Raw genomic sequence first — 24,317 nt, 5'->3', positions numbered from 1 at the left:
CCATGATGGCTTATATCACCATGAACAAAGCCAAGTAATTCTGTTGTAGATAGGAACAAAAAGTTAAAGGCTGCACATATGGCAATCCATTTTAAACCAGTAGAGAAAGATTCACTAATATATATACTGTAATTGGGCAGAAAATACAATTCACCCTTTAAAAAGATATTTTCTTTACTCCAAAGGAAGATTGCAATAGAGATCAGGGAGATCTCTGAAAGAAACCTTTTTCTATAATGGAGAGGATAAGCAGAGCTATCTTTTTTTTTTATTTGTCACAACATTATATATAAGCATAAGCATGAAATAACTATACGATATATAAGCATATATATAACCATAAGTATGTAATAACTATATGAAATTGGATACAATCAAAGGGAACATTAGGACAGGAATGGTAGGCACGCTGGTGCTCTTATGCACGCCCCTTACAGACCTCTTAGGAATGGGGTGAGGTCAATGGTAGATAGTCTTTGGTTAAAGCTTTGGGGATTTTGGGAAGAGACCACACAGTCTGGTAGTGCATTCCAGGCATTAACAACTCTGTTTCTGAAGTCATATTTTCATATGTCATATCTCTAACAAGGCAACTCACCTCTCTCACAGTTAATCGCATTTGAGCAGTTAACTTGATTGCATGTGTTAAATCTTCATTGCTAACCATATCAAAAGAGCCAGAATACTAAAAACAGGAGTGGAATCTCATATAAATCAAGCTGTTCAATGGGATGATCAGCTTTCTGTAAGAAGGCAAGATAGAGCAGGGCAGGACAAGGCAAGGCAAGGCAAGGCCAGCAGGAGGGAGGGAGGGAGGAAAGAAAGAGAAAGGAAGGAAGGAAGGAAGGAAGGAAGGAAGGAAGGAAGGAAGGAAGATAGGAAGGAAGGAAGGAAGGAAGGAAGAAAGAAAGAAAGAAAGAAAGAAAGAAAGAAAGAAAGAAAGAAAGAAAGAAAGAAAGAAAGAAAGAAAGAAAGAAAGAAAAAAAATATATTGTTGGAAAAGTAATCCCTCTCTCTCAAGCAACAAGAACGATCTATGACCAAAACAGCTCCTTGGTCCATGACTGTAGGTTTTATAATATATGTCACCCTATAGCTATGGAGATGCCAGTATGTACACATATATAAACATACACATAAACTGTACATATAAACTGAACACACAAAAAAGGTTTTTGTTCATTTTAGTCATTTATTCAAACCAGATTTTAGATGTTATTTATTTTCATGAGTTTTAGACAAGATCTTTTTTAGCACATTACAGAATCCCGGAGGGGCTTCCTGTATTAAAGACAAAGTCCAGTACTGTAAATGCTAAGTATGGTAAAGGAGTGTTTTTTAGAAATATTGCCAAACATATTTGAATATGCAGCAATCAGGCCAAGAAATCTGTATGTTGGAAGCTAAGAGCAAAACTGGCAGTTTGGGTTTCTTATCTGGCTCATTTGTTTTCAACTCTGTGCTACCTTGTAACAACATGACCTAGGCTGGCTTTACATCACAAAAATTCAAAACCCAAATTTTGTATACTTTTAGCATTTTCCATCCCATTAGTGTCACGACATGTAGAAATCATATGTTTCTAACAAAATTATTTAGCCTTTCAGTTTAAATTCTGCAAATGCCTATCTAGAGGTTTTATCCAACAGCCCCAAATAAATACATCAAAAACAATGTGGCTAGAGGGGAAGATTCTGGATTTTTGTTTTGTTTTAAAAGTAGTTCCAGTTCATTTTATTCCAAGACAACAGCTTCCCAAAAGCATTTTGCAGTGTAAGTGAATACAGATCACTACGGGAACATTAACCATTTTAGATGAGGTTTCAGAAGCCAACAAAGTTTTAGACCTACAACATTCTATTTCCTAAATCTGCTAAAGGTTTTTCAAAGAAAAGAAAAAATACAATTTCTTTAGGGCTGAAATACATGGAAAACTATTTTAAACTAGATTATTGGAACTCAGTTTTTAAAAACTGCAACCATCGATGTACTGAATTCTAATGGTCTGCAAAAAGTGCATTAAAACCTCATTTAGTGTTTGATCTTACAAAGTAATTTCTTGCCAGAATATGAATATGAAGAATATAACCATGAATTTCATGGCAATAACCATGAAATACGCACACTCATTGTGTGGTCCTTAATGAAATTACATCTATGCCTAGGGAAATAAGGAAGAAAGTATGTGGAGGGATTCCTCAAAGGGCCCAGTGCTCTTGAACATCTTCATAAATGATCTAGACGTGAGGATTGAAGGGGCACACATCAAGTTTGCAAACGTTACACATATAGGGGGAACTGCTTACACTATGGAAGATAAACTCAAGATTCAGAAGGATCTTGACAGACTTGAGCATTGGGCCCTGTCCAACACGATGCAGTTCAGTGGTAAGAAAAGTAAGGTACAGGATAAGTGGTACCTGGCTCAACAATAGTGCCTATGAGAGGGATCTAGGTGTCCTGGTGCACTACTGCTTAAACATGAGTCAGCACAGCAGTATGCTGCATCTGCCCAAATAACAAATGCAGTCTTGGGATGCATCAACAGAGAGATGTGAGGCCACATTTGGAATACTTTGTCCAGTCCTGGTCACCACAATACAAAAAGGATGCTGAGGCCCTAGAAACAGTGCAGAGAAGAACAACAAAGTTGACTAGGGTTCTGGAGGCTACATCCTATGAAGAACAGCTCAATATTTGAGAGGCTACCACAAGAAAGAGGGCATCAGTTTATTCTCCACAGCACCTGAGGATAGGACAAGAAGCAATAGGTTGAAGCTTTTCAGAGTGAGATCTAACCTGGAAATAAGGAGAAATTTCGTATCAGGGAGAATCATTAAGCAATGGAATAGCATGGCTACCAAAACTGTGGATGTGCCATCACTGGAAGTTTTCAAGAAAAAATTGGACAACCATTTGTCCAAGATAGTATGAGGACTCCTGATTTGGGTAGGGAGTTGGACTAGAAGACCTCAAAGGTCCCTTCCAACCCTATGCTTCAATGATTCTGTACAGCTTTTCCTTCCTCCAAACAAACACACATTATATGGCACCCTCGTATTTAAGAGGAACAGGCTAATATGGTTGAGCTGCTCAAAATCAAAATCTAGATTAAGATCTAGATTGTTTTATACTATCGGTTTAAAAGTTAAGGGCAAACCTTTAGATTAATTCTTTTACAATTCTTAGATTTCTTCATTTTCACCAGGTTTTAGTTGCACAGTTTTATAGTAATCCTGGTTTTTCTTCTGAAATTGTGACTCCTCTGGTCAGCAGCATTAGCCATTCTTTATTATTTACTTCACTAGGTTTGAAGTAATAAGATGTCATTCATTCTTTTAAAATCAGTTAACAAAGCTGAAAATGTTGGTCTTACGTATCTCTTGTACCAATTAACTCTGAAAATCCACAGTCCTAGAGAAGGCTTAAATGTTCTTCATCTTCTAATGCTGTCTATGTTTCCATTATCCTAAAAATTCCCTACAAGTTTCATGTCTATTCCCTGCTGTACAACTGTGCTGCTTGTAGCCCCCTTTCTTACACACATTCAATTGTATTGGAAATTTCTTTCTGGAAATGCCATTATAACCTAACTCCTTATTCTCTCTGTCGAGTATCAGATTCTAAGATGATTAGATATGCATTCCAATTTGTGCACAAGTGTGAAATCATCACAAGGATTATATACCTTATTGCTGTAAGAAGAATAAATATAATCACCTGAAGAAGAAAATCACATATTTTTTAAAAAATGATTGAATATGATTTTGCAGTAATTCTTCTCACATACTAATATAACATTGGTCCGGTGTTTTTAATTATTTCACCTTTTTATTCTGTTTGAAAAATAGTATTTCTGTTTCATCTGAATTCAAATCAAAAATCAAATCCATTTGATTTTTGTATAAAAACTGTTCTCACTGACCACTAGAAAGTGCCATCAGAAAAACAAGAAACCAATTCTTAATCATTGGAACATTTAAAGGTCTGTTAAACTTGCATGTTATTCCCTTTAAATAAGTAGACCACAATAGAGCTACATAGGAATTGCCCAAATCTTAGATGTGATCTCTCCAAAGTAGTTACAAATCATAATTTTAAATCTGACAGAACAAGATAGAGAGTAAATTAAAGTTAATGGTAACTAAAAGTAGTCATAAATTGAATCAAATTAAGCATGGTTTTTGCCTTGTTGTAATGGAATGTGACAATGACTTTGGAAGATGGGAAGAAGAGATGCCTCTAAGAAACTATCAGACAAAAGGGGAGGAGCCAACCATCATGTAACGGGCAGAGAAAGAAGCTTAGGAAGGTTCTGCCCTAATTTATCAGACAGTAAAAAGAAACAGTTTGTACTTTGAGACTTGCAAGATTCTGTTAATGTAGCCTTTGTCAACTCTGAAGCGAACCTGGCTGAAGCCATCTTGTGCTGCCTCATAGTTGCCATGAAGCCTGAGAGAGAGAGAAGGGAGGGAGAAAGTAGATAACCCAGCTTACAGTCAAAATAAAAGGTTTTCCTGTGGGAACCAAGGCCATCATAACAGGTGAAGGAGGAGAGGAGGTGAAGGAGGAGAGGAGCCTGCCAGCTAACGTATATTAATTGGACAATGTGACTGATAACATTGGGAAGGGACGAAGTTTTATTCTTTTAATTAGGTGAAACCCACAAGAACTTTTAGAATTGGTTTTCACCAGCTGTGCCGATATGATGTATCCAATAAACATGTTCTATGAGGAATCTACCTACCTCGGAGTTCTGCTTTCAATGGGTGCATTTCTCAGAACACTGATAGACTTAGAATAAAGTGGAATTAGTTCATCTTGTTGTGTTTCCTGCTTAATGTACTTGGGAGACTGATACTTGGCTGACTATTTTTATATATAGTACTCCACAAAAAAGAGTCAAAATGAGGTTTTTTAAAAAAAGGTTTTAGAACTCCTGTTTTTAAAAATTATTTCAATAATTTGTAATATTTGCTGTGATTGGTAAATTACTGTTAAATCAAAGAATTGACTTACTATTATTGCCCCTGAGGTACTACTGAATCTGCCAAACTAACTCAGAAAAAACCCTTTTGTTCAATTACCAATAGTTATTTTAAGGTTTAAATCAGACTAATCACTTTTCAAATAAATATACTATACAGCAGGTAAGGTTGTGAGGCATTTCATTAAAATAAAATATTATTGTGCTTCAGTGATACATCTGCACAAGCTTATTTTGAAGCCAATCAAGTAACATGAGGCTTTTCGGGGGTTCTGGAACTGTACACATGAACCGTCTGGTCTGGTTTTATAGCACCGATACTGCAGCTTTAACTGCATACAGAAAAATAACTTTGGAACATTCTTATTTCACAAATGTATCTGCTCAACTATGAGCATTTGTCACAAATCGGTGTGGTTTTTTTTAATCTACTCCCTTAAGGCTGCAAGCAATATACATACACAGGAAAGGAGGTTTGAATTTAACACTCATCTACTGCAATAGAACGACACAGATTTATTATGAGGCAACTTTATTGTTAATTTAGAAGGTTAGAATAGAATAGAATAGAATAGAATAGAATAGAATAGAATAGAATAGAATAGAATAGAAATCTTTATTGGCCAAGTGTGATTGGACACACAAGGAATTTGTCTTGGTGCATATGCTCTCAGTATACATAAAAGAAAAAATATGTTCGTCAAGAATCATAAAAAACAACACTTAATGATAGTCATAGGGAAACAGTCAATATAAATCTTAAGGATACCAGCAACAAGGTTAATTTCAATTAATGGTTCAATTTCATGTAGCAGTTTCATTTTTCCTAAAATCCTAAATTCTGATTAAATGTTCCCAGAAGAGTGGGAGAGGAGATAAGTTCTAAAAAAACAATTGAGAAGGAAGAGAGAGGGGACTTTTGCAAATAGGGATCAAATTTTAACCAGCCCCAACAAAAAAATCACCCATTAGTTTATCATTCCAGAAGTAGTTCTTAGAAATCATGTATTACAAGGGTTTGAGGAACTGTGGCTTACTCGGTTGCAAAAAACAGTGAAATCTTACAATCCTCATTCAATAGTGCCATCTAGTGAACCTACATAATTGCAGCTTTACCAAGACCATCAGCTGCTCTGTGCATGATTATTTACACTTAGATCAATTTAACCTTTGCCTCCGAGGAAGTAAAAAAGGCTCGCTGGACATCCACTGGGCAAGAAAAGATGAATTTGAATTGATTTAAAACCATAATCCAAGCTACTGAGAGGACCCTAAAAGGCAAATCCATGTCTTGAAATGCAACCCAAGTCATACCATCTGTTTATATATGTCTATGTTGAATGTATTAAATGTTTCATGATGAATTTATTTTTTCACCAACCAGTTATTTCCTGATCCAAATCTTCAAGAGGCTGTTGCTGCTCCTCTTATAATTAAGGCAGAAAAAAATAAACAGAAAAGGAAAAAAGATATTTGGGGAAGGAGAAGAAAAACAGTCACATAGCTGCTAAACCTAGAATGGTAAATGGTAATGACACACCTTTAGGCTATGTTCCTAATCCTAAACACACATATAGAGCAAATTATTATGGGGCTGGGGAGAAATAATGTTGGCATATCTTCTTGCACATTCCAACATTACCACTTCGTGCTGGCCAAGGCCAAAAATGTGCAATGTGAAAATCCTGATATTACTAAATTGCACCCGCCCTTCCCACGTTAGCAATATGGGATAAATTAACTATGCCTGATCCATGGCTGGTATGGCTGACTGGCCCATATTAGATTACCTATAGTAATAGAATGAGTTTGGATCCAGTGGATTCAAAATAAACAGTTCCCAGAACACCCTATTTATTGATTCTTCATCAATATATTCCCAAATTCTCCGGCAGCCATTTGGATACCGCTACAATGAAAGTCCCATTTCTAGACGTGCTATTCCTTACAGGTCAAAAAACAGTGCAAATAATTCACACCCTAATTGTCTCTCTACCACCATACTAGTAAATAATTCCCATTATGTATACTTATTTCTAAATAACTTTATCTCTATTGGTCGTTTTAATCTTTTTCTTTTACTTAATTTCCAGCTTTTCTATTGCTACCAAGGTGGCCAGTACCCTGTAATGTATAATATATAAAGCCAATAAAAAGTATTACTAATCCTACTAAAAAGCTTGGCCACATAAGATAGCAATAGCAATAACACTTAGACTTTGTTATAACACACATATCACTTTGTTATGCTTTACAACATTTGCTAAGCAGTTTGCAGTGTCAGCATATTGCCCACAACAATCTGGTCCTCGTTTTACCGACTTCGGAAGGATAGAAGGCTGAGTCAACCTTGAGCCAGTGAGGTTCGAACTCTAGACTGTGGGCAGATTTAGACTGCAATACTGCATTCTAACCACAGCGCCACCACAGAATGTAACAATCTAATAGAAAATGTTTGCAAAATGTATTTTCATATTTTGAAGCGATTTTCCCACTTATCTAGGATTAAAGATGCAAAATCCAGAGCTCAGATGTGATGTCTTCCAGAGCTTTCCCACTAAGATGCAAGCGAATGTAGCATAACTCTCAGCAGATACTGCTCACCTGATCCAAATATTTCCCCACTGCATTTTACAATTGAGATTATATATACTGTAAGACAAAGCTTCAAATGGATAGGTTGCATTTCTGTATTAGTGCTGAATCTCAAGAAGAAAATCAGCAGGAGGTAAATTAAAAAACAACAACAACATGATACTGAATCATCATATTGTATGTTTTGAATATAGCTTCTTAAAGTTTTATTATTATTTTTTAAAATTCAACAATCTGAAGTATTGGATATAATACAATCAGTCCCATATTATCCATACAGGATTATAAATTTGTCTACTTAAATGTTAACAGAACAGAATTTTAAAGAATTAAGGATTTTTATTAATTAAGAAAAAGGGGGGAAGACATTTATACATACCTGCATGCATAAATAATGAATGTTTTTAGATAAGAACCTAACTACTTTTTCCATTTCTCATGTCTACAGACAACAGCTGAAAACTCACCTATACAGGCAATATAATATTACAAAATATAAAATGGCATCCAAACTACCAGAACATAACTCCCACTAAACTAGCCACTAATACCTGGGGGAAGAGCCAGATCTTAATGGATTTTCCTGAAAGCAACAAAATACAAGAGTTATATGGGGAGAGTGAAGGTAATCCTTCCATAGAACAAGTACAACCATAGAAAAGGCAGGCTTCCTAGATCCCATAAAATGACAAGGTATAAAAGAAGGAACCTGAAACAGGCTCTCCCTTTGGGAGCATATCAGGTGGAAAGATGCCTGGGATTGGGAAAAGACAGGCCCTCAAGTAACGCAGTCTACGACATGTAAGGCTTCAGAGATGATAACCAGCAGCTTTGGAGCTAGTGTATCTCTCTGAGTAGCCATATTAGGGTGCGTAAGGAACTGCACCATAACTATCCATGCCACTATATTCTAGATCAAGTAAAGCTTCCAGGTGGTTTTCAGCCCCATGTAGATTGCATTGGAACAATCCAATCAGGAAGCTATCCAGGGGTAGGCTGCTAGGAGTTTACAGGGGTTTGGGAGAACCTCTAGTTAAGATTCTGTGCAGTATGGAGAACCCCCAAATCCCACTCCTGGCTGGCCTTGGCCCTCCCACCCCACTCCTCCCAGGAGTCCCCATGCAGCCCGTTTTGGATGCAGGTAAGTGCAGGGCTCAGGGAGGGCAAAAAACGGGCCTACTAGAAGCTCCAGACGGCCTCCAGAGACTGGGGAGGCAGTTTTTGCCCTCCCAGAGGCTCAAGGAAAGTCTCCAGAGCCCGGGAGGCAAAAACGGGCCTACTAGAAGCTCCAGACGGCCTCCAGAGACTGGGGAGGCAGTTTTTGCCCTCCCAGAGGCTCAAGGAAAGTCTCCAGAGCCCGGGGAGGGCAAAAAGCCCCCCCCATGGTGCAAGAGGCTGACTAGGCCACACCCACCATGGCCACGCCCACCCAGCAACCAGGCAGAGAACCCCTTGCTAAAAATTTTGAAGCCCACCCCTGAAGATATCATGGTGTGATTGACCATATTCAGGGTCCTTCAGTCCCTGAATGGGTACAGTACCATGAATGGGTACAATTGGCATAACTTATCATTTCCATTTCCTTGTACTAGCCCAAAATTAACAGATGACTTTGCAAAAGTATGTAAAAAATATAAATATTTGCTTGCATAGAAAATCAATGTAAACTAGGAAAGGGAGCTTGGCTCTGCTAGGGGTATGTTGCTGGTGTTCCAAAGTAATGTACTGCAGATTTTTCATTAGAAAAGGCTCCACAAATTTCTCATTGTTTTTGCCAACAATGAATTAGCAGGGCCAAGGCTTCCTGCTGTTTTTATTACTTGGAAAGTGCCATTTTGAGGAAACTAGAATGAAATTGGCACGAAAACTGCCAGCTTCCCATTCCACTCAGTAACAGAAAGACTAGCAAACCCACATCCAAAAATAGTATGGCTACCAGGCCAATGGATCAAAGATGGAACACAAATGAAGCAGAAATGAAGGCTTCTGCTTCCACCCAAACAGCTGTCAGCTGTGCAGTTTTGACAGGAGTTGCTAGTCTTACAAAAATCATCCAAGTGATAGGTCATTTAGGTGACCAGATAGGTGAGCAGAGCACCTCTGTACCAGTGAGCTGTCACTTAGGCCATCCCTTCTCAGCCAACTGCCTATATATGTCAAAGCCCACCCAGGAGAGTGTTAATGTTATTTTGTCTGATAAAGCTGGGTGAGAAATATCCCAACTTCTGTCCTTAAAATGGCCTGCAGTAAATCTATAAGCACAGGACAATTTGCCAGCCTTGTTAGAACCCAGTTGGGCCAGCAGGAACTTTGTTGGCATAGTTAATGAAGTCACATATGGACATGTGTCTGGACATGTCATTATAATTATCATCACTGAATTTAGATTTGGAAGACAGGGAATGGTGGTTTTTAGCTGTAGTCTAAGAATGCTATGCCTTCAGGGACAGTGTGAATGCATGTGACGAGTTTCATCTTCTGCTGGGGAAGAATTATTTAAGTTAAAATGCTGTGATAAACATCCCACACAGCCAGTAGATCCATGCAGCCCTCATCTCCTTTTTTGCACCCACTTGCAGCATAATTTCCTGGCACTTTTTCATATGGGTTTAAATAAAATAGGTTACACCTTTAATTAGTTTTAAATTCCTATAATTAAAAAAAAGATGAATAGAAGAAAACTACATGTAGCTGGGCAGAAAATTAAGGCAGTCTAAATATGAAGACTATTGGATGTTATTTTCCACATCAGCCCCACCCCCATTTGTTATAAAGGCACAGTACATTTTCAGTTGATTATGGAAACTTACTTACAAATACGTAAATTAAAGTGTCAAGAGAAAGGCACTTGTGACATGCTGTGCTTCAGGTAGCAAAAAAGTTTGTCCTGCCTTTGGGCCTAATATTTTGGCTGTGGTAGTGCTTGAGGCAGCAAAAATGCCTTCAGCCAGCCTTAAATATAATTACTGTTTTCAGGAATATAATTGGAGTGAATCTATGTTTTCCTGTCTGGGGTCTGTGCCAAGATTATGAAAGCTTCCTACTCCACACCTACGAATTTGGTCCAAAATATTGTATTTTAATTTATACATAGAATTTTAATAAAATACAATCGCCTTTTTGATAAGATGGTATTCATAGCATGCACGAACACATATATACACAAAGAGAGAAATGTTACATACCCACATATTGAGCTCATGCAGTTATATTTATACCATATCTGCATATATTCAAGCACAATTCACAGTTTGTGAGCTTGTCTAAAAGAAGTCAAAATGAACCTAATAAAGAGGCTGGTGTTGGAGTGGTTGCTAATCTGTATAACTAACTTCTCAAAGGGATGGAGAAAGAAATGCTTGGGTTGATAAAAGGTTTCCTTAGTAAATTATAACTGGCTCCAATGAAAGGCATTTACAATAAACACAAATGTCTGCAAAGCATCTGTTTTACAGAAGAAATGTTACTCCATGAATAAGTTCTAAAAACTTTGCCATAAATAATTCATGTCAGCAATTCAAGTTCTATTATCAGTCCTCATCCTTTCAGTTGGTTATTTGCAGAGAGAGAAGCAAAGTTTAAGCTGGTTTAAGTTGTCCAGCATTTGAAACGGGTACTTGTATAATTATGCACTTACATACATCACCACCCTATTTTTCAGTTTAACAAAACAACTTTGATAGAAGCCTGGGTTAAAAACTGCATGTAATGATGACATCATATTCTGCTTTTAGGGAAAACGCATTAAAAGTATACTCAGTTTGTGAGAGTATATGTATACATAAAACACTTAGTGGAACTTTATACTTTATTAGAGATTTATCAACTAAAGGCCAGATTTTAACAGCAGTAATAATATGTTTTTTTAAAAAATTCTTAAGGTACTTAGAGTAAAACATGTGAGGTCACTACATTTAACGAAGAGTAATAATAAGCATCTGTGCTAGATTACCACATGATTAAAAAAGAATTGTGTTTTTTTTCTAATCACATCAGACAGATGTGTGATAAAATTTGAAAGTAAAAGTCAGGAATCCTTCATTTTGAAACAGGAAAGTTAATTAAATGTATTTTTATATTATTAAATATAATAATTATAAAATATAATTTTACGTACACAAATATGGAAATCTAGGCCCAGACTGGCTTCATCATAAAGTTGAAACAGCATGATTAATACACTGCCTATGTACAAGTACAATGTTATTTATGAAGTGATTTTAAACTTTATTTTAGAGCACCTTTCCCATTTTGGGTCAAAATACTGTAGCCTCCAATTTTCAGTATATTGGCAGTGCTGACTTCTGAGAGCAGTTTGCTATGGGGAGCTTTACAATGTCATCTATTCAAGTCATAAATCACATCCCCAAATTCTTTTAAAGCAGTTTGAAAAAACAGATACAAAAAATAACTTGTTATAAACATTGGAAAAACTGCCTTTAATCACAAATGTTGCCCAAATATAAAATTCTACAATTTGCTCAAAGTGCAATTTTAGATGAATATGTTTTTCTTTGTGAACCACACAGTTATTTATTTAATAAAATAAACTTTAATTTACACAATTTAAAACCAATGTAGGTTCTTCTAACTACGTTTTCTCTTTACTAATAATCCATGCTTACCAAATAAATAAATAAATAAATAAATAAATAAATAAATAAATAAATAAATAAATAAATAAATAAATAAATAAATAAATAAGGGTAATTGGGGCCAGGAATCTGTCGCTAAGCAATATATTCATCATGTGTCATATCATATCACTGCACCACTTAACAACAACAGAGCTAGCTGTCCTAATGGCTGTTGTTTAGTAAATCCCTCACAGTCATAGTGTCTTGCATTCACATGTTCAACATATGCAACCTCCTGCCAGCTCCGCAGTGACTTTGCTTGTCGGAAGCTGTCAGGGAAAGTCACAAATGGCAGTTGTGGTACTGCAGAACACTGTGGCATCATCATTGCAAGCCACTTGCCGAATGCTCAGGTCATGATTAAGTGACATGATTAACAGCCACAGCTAAAAGGACCAGTCGTAAGTATGCCTTGTTTGGCACCGTTGTAACTTTGGACAGTTGCTGAGCAAGTCAATGTTAAATGAGGATTACTTGTAGTATATCTGGAACAGATGCAAGGCGTCCAGTAACAACCAGAACTTTACAAAAGCTTTTGCCTATGCGCTAAATTGTCTGAAGTCATGGAAAGTAAACATTTTAAGAAGAGTGAAAAAAATTTACTGTCCAGGTGTTGACACATTTTCTCCCTAAATTATATAGTTAGTGTAAACTTCGTTAAGAGATTTTACAGAGATTATAAGAATATTAATGCTGCGGTTTCTGGTTACTCCAAATCTAATTCTATTTGGATCCACTGATCTATAAGAGAAAGTTTGGGAATCCTGATTTTGAAATAACTCATTGCTAATCATGTGTAAACTTTGCTTGTTCTTTTGTTCTTTTATTTTCAAAGGACTAAACACGTACTACTCATTTTGGAAAAAGTTAAATACTTGAATAACAGAGTTGGAAGGAATCTTGAAGGTCTTCTAGTCCAGGCCCTGCTCAGGCAGGAAACCCTTTACCCAACCCTTTTTTTTTTTTAGAATAGAATAGAGCTGGAAGGGACCTTGGAGGTCTTCTAGTCCAGTGCCCTACTCAAGCAGGAGAACCTACACCATATTAGACAAGTGTCTGTCCAGTGTCTTCTTAAAAGCCTCCAGTGATGGAGTGCCCACGATTTCTTGAGGCAAAATGTTCCACTGATCGATTGTTCTGTCAGGAAATCTCTCCTTAATTCTAGGTTCATTCTCTCCTTGATTAATTTCCTTCTATTGCTTTTTGTCCTGCCTTCAGGTGCTTTGAAGAATAGGTTGACTCCATCTTCTTTGTGGCAACCCCACAATGTAGTATTGGAACACTGCTATCATGTCACCCCTAGTCATCATTCTTTTCATTGAACTAAACATGCCCAATCCCAGCAACCATTCTTTTTATGGTTTAATCTCCCGTTCCCTAATCTTTGGTGCTCTTCCCTGTACTCTTTCTAGAGTCTCAACATCTAATTTACATTGTGGGGACCAAAATTGATGCAGTATTCCAACTGTGGTATTAGGCATTATAAAGTGGTATTAACACTTCATGTGATCTTGATTCTATCCCTCTGTTTATGCAGCCTAGGACTGTGTTGTCTTTTTGGGCAACTACAGCATACTATTGGCTCATATCATTAAGTATGCCGCTTATAATGCATTTTATTAATAAATTGAATATAATGCATATTATTAATTATCTGTTGAACTTATACAAAGCAAAATAATAGAACGCATTTGTAAATAACCTTTGCTCATAGTCAGGCAGTATAAAAATATCTTGCAATGAATCCTGTAGGAAGGAAAGCTGCCATTCGAACAAGAATGCTTTCACAAAATTTGTTCAAGGATAACAAACATTACCTTCAATGACTACATTTGGAGACAATTTCTGCACCTATCTGTCTTCATGAAAGGAATAAGTATTTCTTAAACAAAAAGCATTTCATTTTACTTCATTCTTCTCAGAGGTGTCACCCTGCACATCAGAAAATTCAACTAAATGCATTTATTTGGAAACATCAAAATGGGCCTCATGCATTGTGATTACTTTTTGCTCTGAATAAAGGAAGATTTTAAATGTTTCCCCAAAAAACCATTGCTTATTCTATGTTTTATCACACAGCTAAATCAGAGAGGAATCCTATTAAAGCTAAAAAGCATCGTGAAGACAACTGGAAACTTTAATAGTAAATCTAATATTTTTATTGCAATTTCCTAATAAGCATGCAAAATTGACCACTGTATCCTGATAAAGTCTCACTATCCCATATACAAGTATTTCAATGTCTCCTCATTAGCTGATGTAAACAGAGAAAAAGAAAAGAAAAGAAAAGTACAATCCATAGTGACTTTATTGTACTTTGTCTGAGATCACTTATATAGATTCACATCCAGTCAAGTTGCAGTAATAAGCTGCAAAAGGCAAAATTGAATTAAAAATGGCCCCAAAGTTAGAAAAAGACTGACAGAAGTATTGGCCCATCTCTGTGTAACATAAGGAACTAAATGTGCTATATTAGTCTGAAAGTTTCTTGTTCATCTTTTGTTTTGGCATGGAATATGCAGCTTGAACAACTGAGACAGAATTCCAGTAGCTAGGAGTTACCTTCTTTTGGCATCTCTTCTTCACTATCACACCTGACTAATTCTTAGTAAGCTTTTGCTTCATTAAAGCTGGCAAGTATATAATTTCCCTAAAACCTACATTTTTACAAAAATGGTCCCAATGTTTATTGTTTGCTCCAAATATACCTCAAAAACTTTACTGCAAAACATACTGCAAAGAATGATGTGGTGCTGTAATCTGTACAATTGCTTTATGATTTAATCAAGATTAACTCTTCCTAGAAAAATAGTTTTAGGAAATTAGAATTCTAAGAATTAAGCACGTTAGCATAGGAATTGTCAAATAAATAAACTGGATCCAAGGCCAGTTAAAGCAGGCATGTCCAACACACAGCCACCGGGCCTCATGCAGCCTTGGACAGCTACTAATGTAGCCCTACAAAATTATAATTTTTTAAAAGAAATTTGTAATTTATATACCTTAAATATAATATATATTTTATATGCAATCCGAGACAATTTCTCTTCCCTCAGTGCATCCCAAGCAAGTCAAAAAGTTGGACATTCATGAATTAAGGGTTGTATGTATGCTTCAATATGGCACATCCTAGCTGGAAGAGGAACCATGTGTGAAAATGAGAATATTCTTCTTAGATCTTCTTAGTCCAGTTGGACCCAAGTTTAACCCATGATCAACAGTTTGTATTCAGCCCAACCACTTATTGATGACCTTTAGATCCTCCTTGGTTGTACTATCAAAAATCAGAAGCAGACCCTTAAGCAAGACCAGTAATACAGTAAAAACAATATTAAGCCTTGCATAGAAAAGCTGTTTTACAGAAATGCAAAATCACCTTCCCAAGTAGTAGAAAAGAGCCAAAACTTCTCCCTTCAATAAATGTAAGATGCAACATTCAATTAACATGACAAGGATCCAGAATTCAGCTCTACTGCTGGCTGCTTTGCATAAACTTTACTGAATGACTGGTAGGCCCTGTGTGAGGAAAAGAGTGTACTATGACATGCAGAGACACCCACTCCCCAAGATAAACATCACTCATATAAAGTATAATAGTTTATAGTTAAGTTCCACAGAACTGCTAGCCAGAAGTTAAAAATGGCATTGCCAAAGCATGGGGATCACTTTCAAATGTTTACATTCTACTTGCCACTTGGGAAGTGGATTGGAGAGGAAGACCACTTATAAAACTATTACAGAAAGTAAGATTGCAACCATCCTGTTTCCATTTGTTTTTTAGTCTCTGCAAAAACCGCAGCTGAATTCTGTTCAAAATGAGCATGGTTTCCTTACCTCTCTAAGATGGATGTTTTCCTTCTCTTTCTGGTCTAAGATCACTTCTAAATGATTAACCTGAGATTCCGCTTCTGCCATCCTTCGAGTTCTTTCGTTTTCATCATCCATTCCTTTGGATGGCAGCCCTTTGCTTTGCAGCATTTCTAGAAGCTTCTTGATGGATTCATCTCTGGCATTCAGCGTCTGCTTTTGGGTTTCTATTCTCAGCTCCATTTCTTCCAAGGTTTTTCTCAAGAGAAACAACTCTTTTGCCTGTCTATCGTGCTCAGCTTGAAGTCTTCGGAAATTCTCCTCCGTCAGTTCAATCGTAAAATGCTCAGCACCTCGGTTGCCACTTTCTTGCTGAAGGAGATGGTTAAGGTCTCTCTGCGTTCGAAGTTCATCTTGGAGTGCCTGAATTGTTAACTGAAGATGCTGCAATGAAAAAGAAACTTCTAAGTAAAGATTTGATTAAAGAAGTAACATTCCAAACTGTAGTAAAATTTCTGGTGAGAATCTACACATGAGAGTGATAATATTTGTTATGATGCTTCTTGGCTGCAGTTAGAAACCATAGAGAGATGAATGAAAAACACAAACAGTACAAATTACACATACTACCCAGAGTGAACCACAAGCCTTATGACAAGGAGGTGAAAAGAACAGTGTTAAAAATGTAAATGTTAAAGACTGGCATTCCATAACCAAACACTGTATCTAAAAAGCCTTAGCAATCAGGTTTGGTTGGGCTGTGGGAGGGAAGAGAAGCTTAGACATTTTCATACAGTGCAAGTGTGCAAGTGATTAGTGCTAATCACGCCGTATGAAAGTAAAGGGGCTGAACTGTTAAATGAGGTTGCTAATGAAAGCTATGAGCCACTTTATTAAGCAGGATTGTTGCAGCTACCGAGATAAGCATATCAAAAATCACACATTAAGAAATGCTACATTTTGCAAACAAAACTGATTGCAAAAAGTGAACAAACCTTTGTTTTCCTGGCATCCAAAACCTGAACAGCATGAGAAATGGAAAAAAAAATGAAGCAAAATCAACATAAAGTTTAAATGCAAGCAAAAGCAATTCAACCAAAAGAACTAAAGGTCACTTAAAGCATCCCCAGCAGAAAATAAAAACAGTATCAGCTTATGTGGTAGCATTACAATTTAATATTAATATTAAATATTAGCACATGCACCCGCCCCTTCATGCAATCAAAAATGCAGTTTTGCACACAGGACCAAAAGAAGTTGAGCTGGATTCAAAGTCTCCAACTTTGATGATTCAAAAATCATCTCCGGCAGTATTCTGTACATGCCCTTGACAATACTAATGAATAAATCTGTAATCATCTTTCCTGATTTGTCTAACTGCAACAACTTGTAACAGACAGACAGGGGCATCTGTGGGGACAGGGAATCAGAAAAGTCAAGATGGGGGAGTGACTGCACAGCTGAAGGCCTCTCCCATAAAGAAAAACAGAGCTTTCAATTACAGAGTTATGACTGCCATCTTCACTTTTATCACACCCCACAAATGCCCCATTTACAGGTGAAAAAAATGTCTTTGAAACTTATTTTGCTTTTCCATGCAGCATATTGTGTCAGATATGCACAAGACACTTTTAGGAACAAGAATTGCAACTTTGGATTCAAGTTATAATTCACGGATTGACCAAATTATTTACTCTTGGTACCAATCTTCATCCATATTAAGTCAATCTGGTATTTGCTCCTACAACAGTACATTGCCATCTCAAAATACATGCATTGAGTTGAATGTTCTTCCTTCACACAAAGAGCCAGCATGTCATATAATCATATTAAACATTGGCATATGAACACTAAATATTAATTATAAACAGGATTTATTTTCACGTTAGTTATGTTTCTAGACTTTGTAGTTTCTAGCTTGGTAATAGATTGTAAACAGTATTTACTGATTAAAATTAACTTTCATGTTTAAGAATTGATTATACACATTAGATTGTATGATGAGGCTTTATACATTGAAGTGTAGGTTTGAAAAATATGTACATGTGTTTATTGTCATCTACTGAAGTCCTAGCTTACACCATGGAAGGTCCCAAAATTCATGCAGTTCTATTATATCTTATTGCTGAACACTGAAGGTAGAAATTGCATCTCAAACCAAAGTTACTGTTAATTTGCTTAAAGATTAATGTCTGCTGTTAGTTAATCAATTCCCAAAGCCAGCTGGCAATTACATACAATCTTTCTGTTATTAGGAAAAATATGGCAAGTACAGCAGAAATAAAAGGAACATCCTCTCCGCCTCCCAGCCATCATCCAGTTAAATGATAGAGCACAATTATAAACAAAATTACTAACAGAATTCCATTTCCAGAATGTACTGCATTCTGTTTTACACTATTAACTTAGGTTGGGAAAAAATTCTAAACCCATCTGAGGAGCCCCTCAAAGAAGTGTACATTCCTCCCATCAAGATGGTTTGTTTTTCTATACTCCGTCCCCTCCACACATACTCAAAGTTTCTTAGGACGAGACTGAACATACTTATGCAGATATTAAATGATGCAACATGGTTTCCAGGTATCCAAGTCCAAAAATAATCGATGCAACTAGTCATAAAAAGGCCTATTTTAGAGAAAAACAGGTAAGTCATTTGACTGAGATGATGAATATAAGAACATAGAATAATAGTGTTGGAAGGGACCTTGGAGGTCTTCTACTCCAATCCCCTATTCAAGCAGGAGACCCTGTATCATTCCAGACAAATGCTTGTTTAATCTTTTCTTTAAAGCCTCCAGTGATAGAATTCCATAACTTCTAGAGATAAGCCTTTCTGTTGATAATTGTTTCCACTGTCAGGAAATTTCTCCTTAGTTCTAGAGTGGATTTCTTTTTCTTGCCTGTTTTAGTTCTTATTCATTTAACATTCCAGTTTGGAAAGGTGGTAGTGGGGGTAGCTAGTAAATGTATTTACAATATTTATTTATTAAATTTATATGCCACCCATATTACTGTCAGGAGATTCTGGGTGGCTTATAACATCATACAAGCAAAAATGGAACCATTAAACTTTTTAAATGTTAAATGTAAAAATTAGGCAGATGCAGGCTTTGATTGCAATGTACAGGATCATTCCTTCAAACTTACATTTTCCACTCTTTTAGTAACATTTCCTTTCTCATTTACACATTTATTCCCCACCACTGCCATTCCTAGCACACAGTATCTATATACATAAGCTTCACTCTTAGCTTAGTTATCCATGTGTGTAGATGATCGTTTTTTATATCCCTAAATACCAGCACACATATCAATCTTTTCTAGAAAAATATATGGGTGTACATGCAACAGTTACATTTATTCAAAATAATTATGGAGGAGGTGGATGTTCTCCCAAACAATGGTGAAATCCTCCACCAGTTGCCACCAGTTTGCTGCTCGCGCATGCATGATGAGCATCAGATGCGCGGTGTGCGCATGCATACTTATTGCATGTTGGATGGAACATTGGCTTACCTGAAAGTTCCTTCTATGTACGCTGCGTGAGAGTCCAAAGCAATGGGTTGTTAACTTCATCTGATTGGCCTGAGACTGAGTTGAATTTGTTTAAACACGCCTCCTCTTCCTGTTTAGCTCCAGTTTATTAACGAAGAAGCGGTATTGGAGAAGATGAACTCAATTTGAAAACTGGAAAAACGGAACAATAACCTCCAGATCCTGTATATAGACAAAACAAGAAATTAAATAGGGAGGGGTTGGACTCTCACGCAGCGTACATAGAAGGAACCTTCAGGTAAGCCAATGTTCCTTCTCCTGTACGCTGCTAAGAGAGTCCAAAGCAATGGGATATACCCAAGCTAATATCCCTAGGGCGGGAAAGGAAAGATTAGGAAGACTCAGCAACAGGAAGAACTCGCTGCAGGACCCTCCGTCCGAATGAGGCCTCGGCTGAGGCAAATTGGTCCATCTTGTAGTTTTTAATAAATGGCGAAGGAGAGGCCCACGTGGCTGCTCTGCAAATGTCCAAGATAGAGGCCTGGGTGGCCCAGACAGCTGTGGTGGCGCTGCCATGGGTGGAATGTGCAGTGATGCGGCCTGGAAGATGGTGTTTCTGCTGGTCGAGGCCATGGAAATACAGGCTTTTATCCACCTGCCTATGGTGGATGGGGAGACTTTGGTGCCCAGAGCCCTTGGTTGAAAGGAAACAAATAGGGATTCTGTCTTCCTGAAAGGAGCTGTTCTGTTGAGGTAAATACGCAGGGCCCTTCTTACGTCCAGCGTGTGCCATCGACGCTCCGATGGATGCTTGGGATGAGGACAAAAATCCGGTAAGATGACTTCTTGAGATCTATGAAAGCTTGTGTTTATTTTAGGAAGAAAGGTAGGGTCTAATCAGAGAATGACCCAGTTAGAGTGAAAAATGCATAAGTCCTTCCTGACCGAAAGGGCAGCGATCTCGGAGATCCTGCGGGCTGAGGTTATGGCTATGAGAAAGGCGACTTTAAAGGTTAAGAGCTTGAGACTGGAGGAGCTCAAGGGTTCAAAAGGGGAAGACGTAAGCTTCTGAAGGACAAGGGTTAGGTCCCAGGTAGGGTATCTGTGTACCGGAGGCGGTCGCAGATTGTAAGCTCCCCTCAGAAAACGTCGGATACGGGGGTGTTGAGAAAGTGTGGAGGTCCCGTCACAGAATAAAACAGTGGCAAGAGCTGCAACCTGCCGGCGGATGGTGTTGGTGGCTAAACCCTTGTCCAATCCGTCCTGGAGGAATTGCAGGATATGTCTAATGGAGGCAGAAGTAGGTTCTATTTGATGTCTAAGACACCAGCGATGGAATGATGACCATGTGGCCTTGTAAATACGCGTTGTGGATGGGCATCTAGAAGCCAGAAGGGTGGAGATGACCCCCATGGAATGCTTTTCTTTCCTTAATATCTCCCTGTCAAGTGCCAGACGGCTAGTTGGTAACATTGAGGTTCTGGGTGGAGAATGGTTCCTTGGCGTAGGGAAATCTGATCTGGTGGAATTCGCCAAGGTGGATTGATGGACAGGCTCACCAGATCCGCAAACCAACTCCGTCGAGGCCAGTAAGGGGCTATGAGGAGAACTTCTGCCTTCTGTTCCAAGATCTTTCGTATGACCCTTGGCAGAAGTGGAGTCGGAGGAAGGCATAAAGAAGGCCCGGGGCCACTGACATCGTAGAGCATCTATTCCTTCTACTCCTGGGATTTGGAACCTGGAGAAGAACCTTGGAAGTTGTTTGTTGGTCGGGCTGGCAAAGAGGTCTACTATGGGTTGGCCGAATTTGATCGTGATTGTGAGAAACAGATCCGGATGCAGTTGCCACTCTGATTGATCGATGGTCGTCCTGCTCAGCCAATCCGCTTGTGTGTTGGCGACTCCGGATATGTGGGCTGCCTGTAGTGAGAGAAGATGTTTTTCTGCCCACAGGCCTATGGCTGCAGCCTCTTTCATCAATATGCGGGATCGGGTGCCTCCTTGACGGTTCACATGGGCCTTTGTGGTAGTGTTGTCCGTCAGCAGTAGCACATGATGGTTTGATAGCTGCGCTTGGAAGTACCTGAGAGCTAGATGCGCAGCTCTCATTTCCAACCAGTTGATGTCGTTCTTGAGGTCGTTGGGAGACCAGCGACCCTGAGTTACCTGGTCTGATAGGTGGGCACCCCAGCCGTAGAGGCTTGCATCCGTGGTGAGGACGAGACGGCAATGTTCCTGGAATGAGCAGCCCTTTGTCAAGGCTGGAGACAGCCACCACTGTAGAGATTTTCTTACCTTTGGAGGCAGAGGAATTTTGATTTCGGTATGGCTGTTGCCTGTTCTTTGATGTGGGAAAGCCATTGTAGGGGTCGTGAGTGAAGACGTGCCCAGGGCACGATCGACAGACAAGAGACCATCTTTCCCAATAACTGTGAGAGCAGTGAAAGTGGAACTCTCTTGAGTGCCTTTATCTTTTTTGTCGTGTCTCTCATGTTGAGGAGACGGTCCCGGGAAAGAAACACCTGGCAGGATCTGGTGTTGATTCTTGCTCCCAGATGGACAATTTCGGTCGTAGGCACTAGATGGCTCTTTGCTTTGTTGACCGAAAAGCCGTGATCTTGTAGGAATTGAATTGTTACCTGTAAGTCCCGTAACGCCTGCTGGGCGGAAGACGACTGAATCAATATATCGTCCAGGTAACATTGCATTCTTACTGGAATTGTGTGAAGATGGGCCACCACGGCATCCAGAATCTTGGTGAAGGTATGAGGAGCGGAAGATAGACCGAAGGGCAGGGCCCTGTATTGGAAATGGGCTCCGGCATAACTGAACCTGAGAAAGTGTCTGTGGGCTGGTCTGATGGGTACATGTAGATAGGCCTCCTTGAGGTCGATGGATGTTAGATAGTCCCCTCTTCTGATGCTTCCTAAGATTGAATTGAGGGAGTGCATCTTGAATCTGCGATATTTGATGTGAAGGTTCAGTTGCTTCAGGTCTAAGATGGCTCTGGTGCCGCCTGATTTTTTGTCCACTAGGAAAAGAATTGAATAGAAGCCGGTCCCCTGGTGAGGCGTGGGAACAGTTCTATGGCACTGATGGACAACAGGTGTTGAATCTCGTCTTCCATTTGAGCCCTCTTGGTGGGTTCTTTGGGAATCTGGCATTGGATGAATCTCCTCGGAGGATTTGAATTGAATTCGAGGGAGAGACCAAGGGTGATGGTTTGCAGTACCCAGGCATCGGTTGTCGTGTGGGACCAGGTAGGGACGAACTTGGTGAGACGACCGCCGATGGGATCCTGGCCGGGATAGTCATTTGTTCCTGCGATAAAGTCGGAAGCCAGATCCACGGTAGGGACGTCTGGTCTGGGATTGCCTGGTCCTGTCACGAAAGGACTGTCTGTCCTGAAACCTGTCAGGGGGAGGTTGGAAGGAACGTTGATAGGCCGGGGATTGGAACCCGGGATCCTGGGTGCGAAAAAGGCTGTCTGCGGTAAGGAAGAGAAGGACGTCTATCTGAACGCCTGAGACGAGGGAAGGATCTTACGTTTGTCTTTTCCCTCAGCTAAAATAGGGTCTAGGGCTTCACCAAAGAGAGATCCACCCTTAAATGGGGCAGCCGCTAACCGCCATTTGGTCTTCATGTCGGCTTGCCATTGTCTGAGCCATAACAGCCTCCTGGAGGTGATGCTGGAGGCAAGGGCTCGGGATGCAAATTTTGCAGAATTAAGGGTGGCATCCGCAGTGTATTCAACAGCCGCTATCAATTTATTTATGTCCTGATGTAATCTGGAGTCATCCTGAGGAATCCTCTCCTGCATTTGTCTGAGCCATATCAAAGAGGTTCTAGCGAAGAATGAGGCTGCTGTGGCAGATCTGATAGCCCAGGCAGCCGCTTGATGGGTTTTGCGGGTGGAGAGTTCCGCTCTGCGGTCCTCCATTCGGATATCTTCTGCTGCATCTGAAGGTTTAATGTTGGAGGAAGAAGCCAAAGTGGCAATTGGGGTGTCTACGGTAGGAACCTTGAGGAGGTCCTCAAGATCTTGATCCGTCATGTACATCTTTTTGTCTGAGCCACTAGGAGTAGGAATGGCACCATGGTGACCCCATTGACATTGGATGGTGTCCAAGAAGAGCTTGGGTGAAGGAATTACCCGTTGCTCTGAGACTGGTTCAGTAAAGAGGAATTTGTTGGGGTCTGACGGATCTGAAGCTCCCTCAGATTGGCGTAAGGCAACCCCCATGTTGGCCATAACTTTTGCCTTGTGTAGTAATGTGTAGAAAAGCTCATGGCGAAAAAGGCCGGTGGGAGCAGGTTTGTCTGGGGCAGACTCTTCGTCTTCAGACAGATTATACTCTGCTATGTCTTCCTCCCCCAAAAAGGAGTCCTCACTATGGTGTGAAGGGGTTGAGAGCGCAGCAGCGCGCATAGTCTGGGTGGGTGGCTATCAGAATGGGGTCTTTGGTCAGAGCTGCCCAAGGAGATGGAGCTGGGAAACCTCTCTGAGTAAAGGCATTGTCAATGCCTTGAGAAATGGTTTGCATGATAAGATGACGTATATCCTGAGAAATAGCAGGATTACTGTCCTCTCTGTGGGAGACTCCCGCTGCTGTGGGAGTGAAGGTGGCAGAAGGTGCCTGATGTGGGGCTCAGGCATGGCTCTAGAAGAATCTCCAAAACTGTACAAATTGTTTCCTGGTTTTCTCCTGAACCACTAGGGATAGTGGGAGACCATCCAGGCTGATTTAATAGAGGAGAATCTTCAGTTAGTGGAACAGAAGTTTCCTGCCTTCCTC

The 24,317-nt window shown here is 39.2% G+C and overlaps 1 protein-coding gene across 1 annotated transcript in view; it reads right to left on the bottom strand.

Annotated features, from left to right (window-relative positions):
• ERC2 (ELKS/RAB6-interacting/CAST family member 2) overlaps positions 1-24,317 on the bottom strand; it is a 617,452-nt gene that overhangs the window by 481,252 nt on the left and 111,883 nt on the right. The window contains exon 2 of the mRNA XM_058170468.1: positions 16,054-16,470. Within this exon, the coding sequence (XP_058026451.1) occupies positions 16,054-16,470 (417 nt within the window). The remainder of the gene's footprint in view (positions 1-16,053; positions 16,471-24,317) is intronic.

Source organism: Ahaetulla prasina, chromosome 2 (genome assembly GCF_028640845.1).
Source record: "Ahaetulla prasina isolate Xishuangbanna chromosome 2, ASM2864084v1, whole genome shotgun sequence".
Classification (NCBI taxonomy): Eukaryota; Metazoa; Chordata; class Lepidosauria; order Squamata; family Colubridae; genus Ahaetulla; species Ahaetulla prasina.
This window is presented reverse-complemented; position numbering and strand designations above follow the sequence as displayed.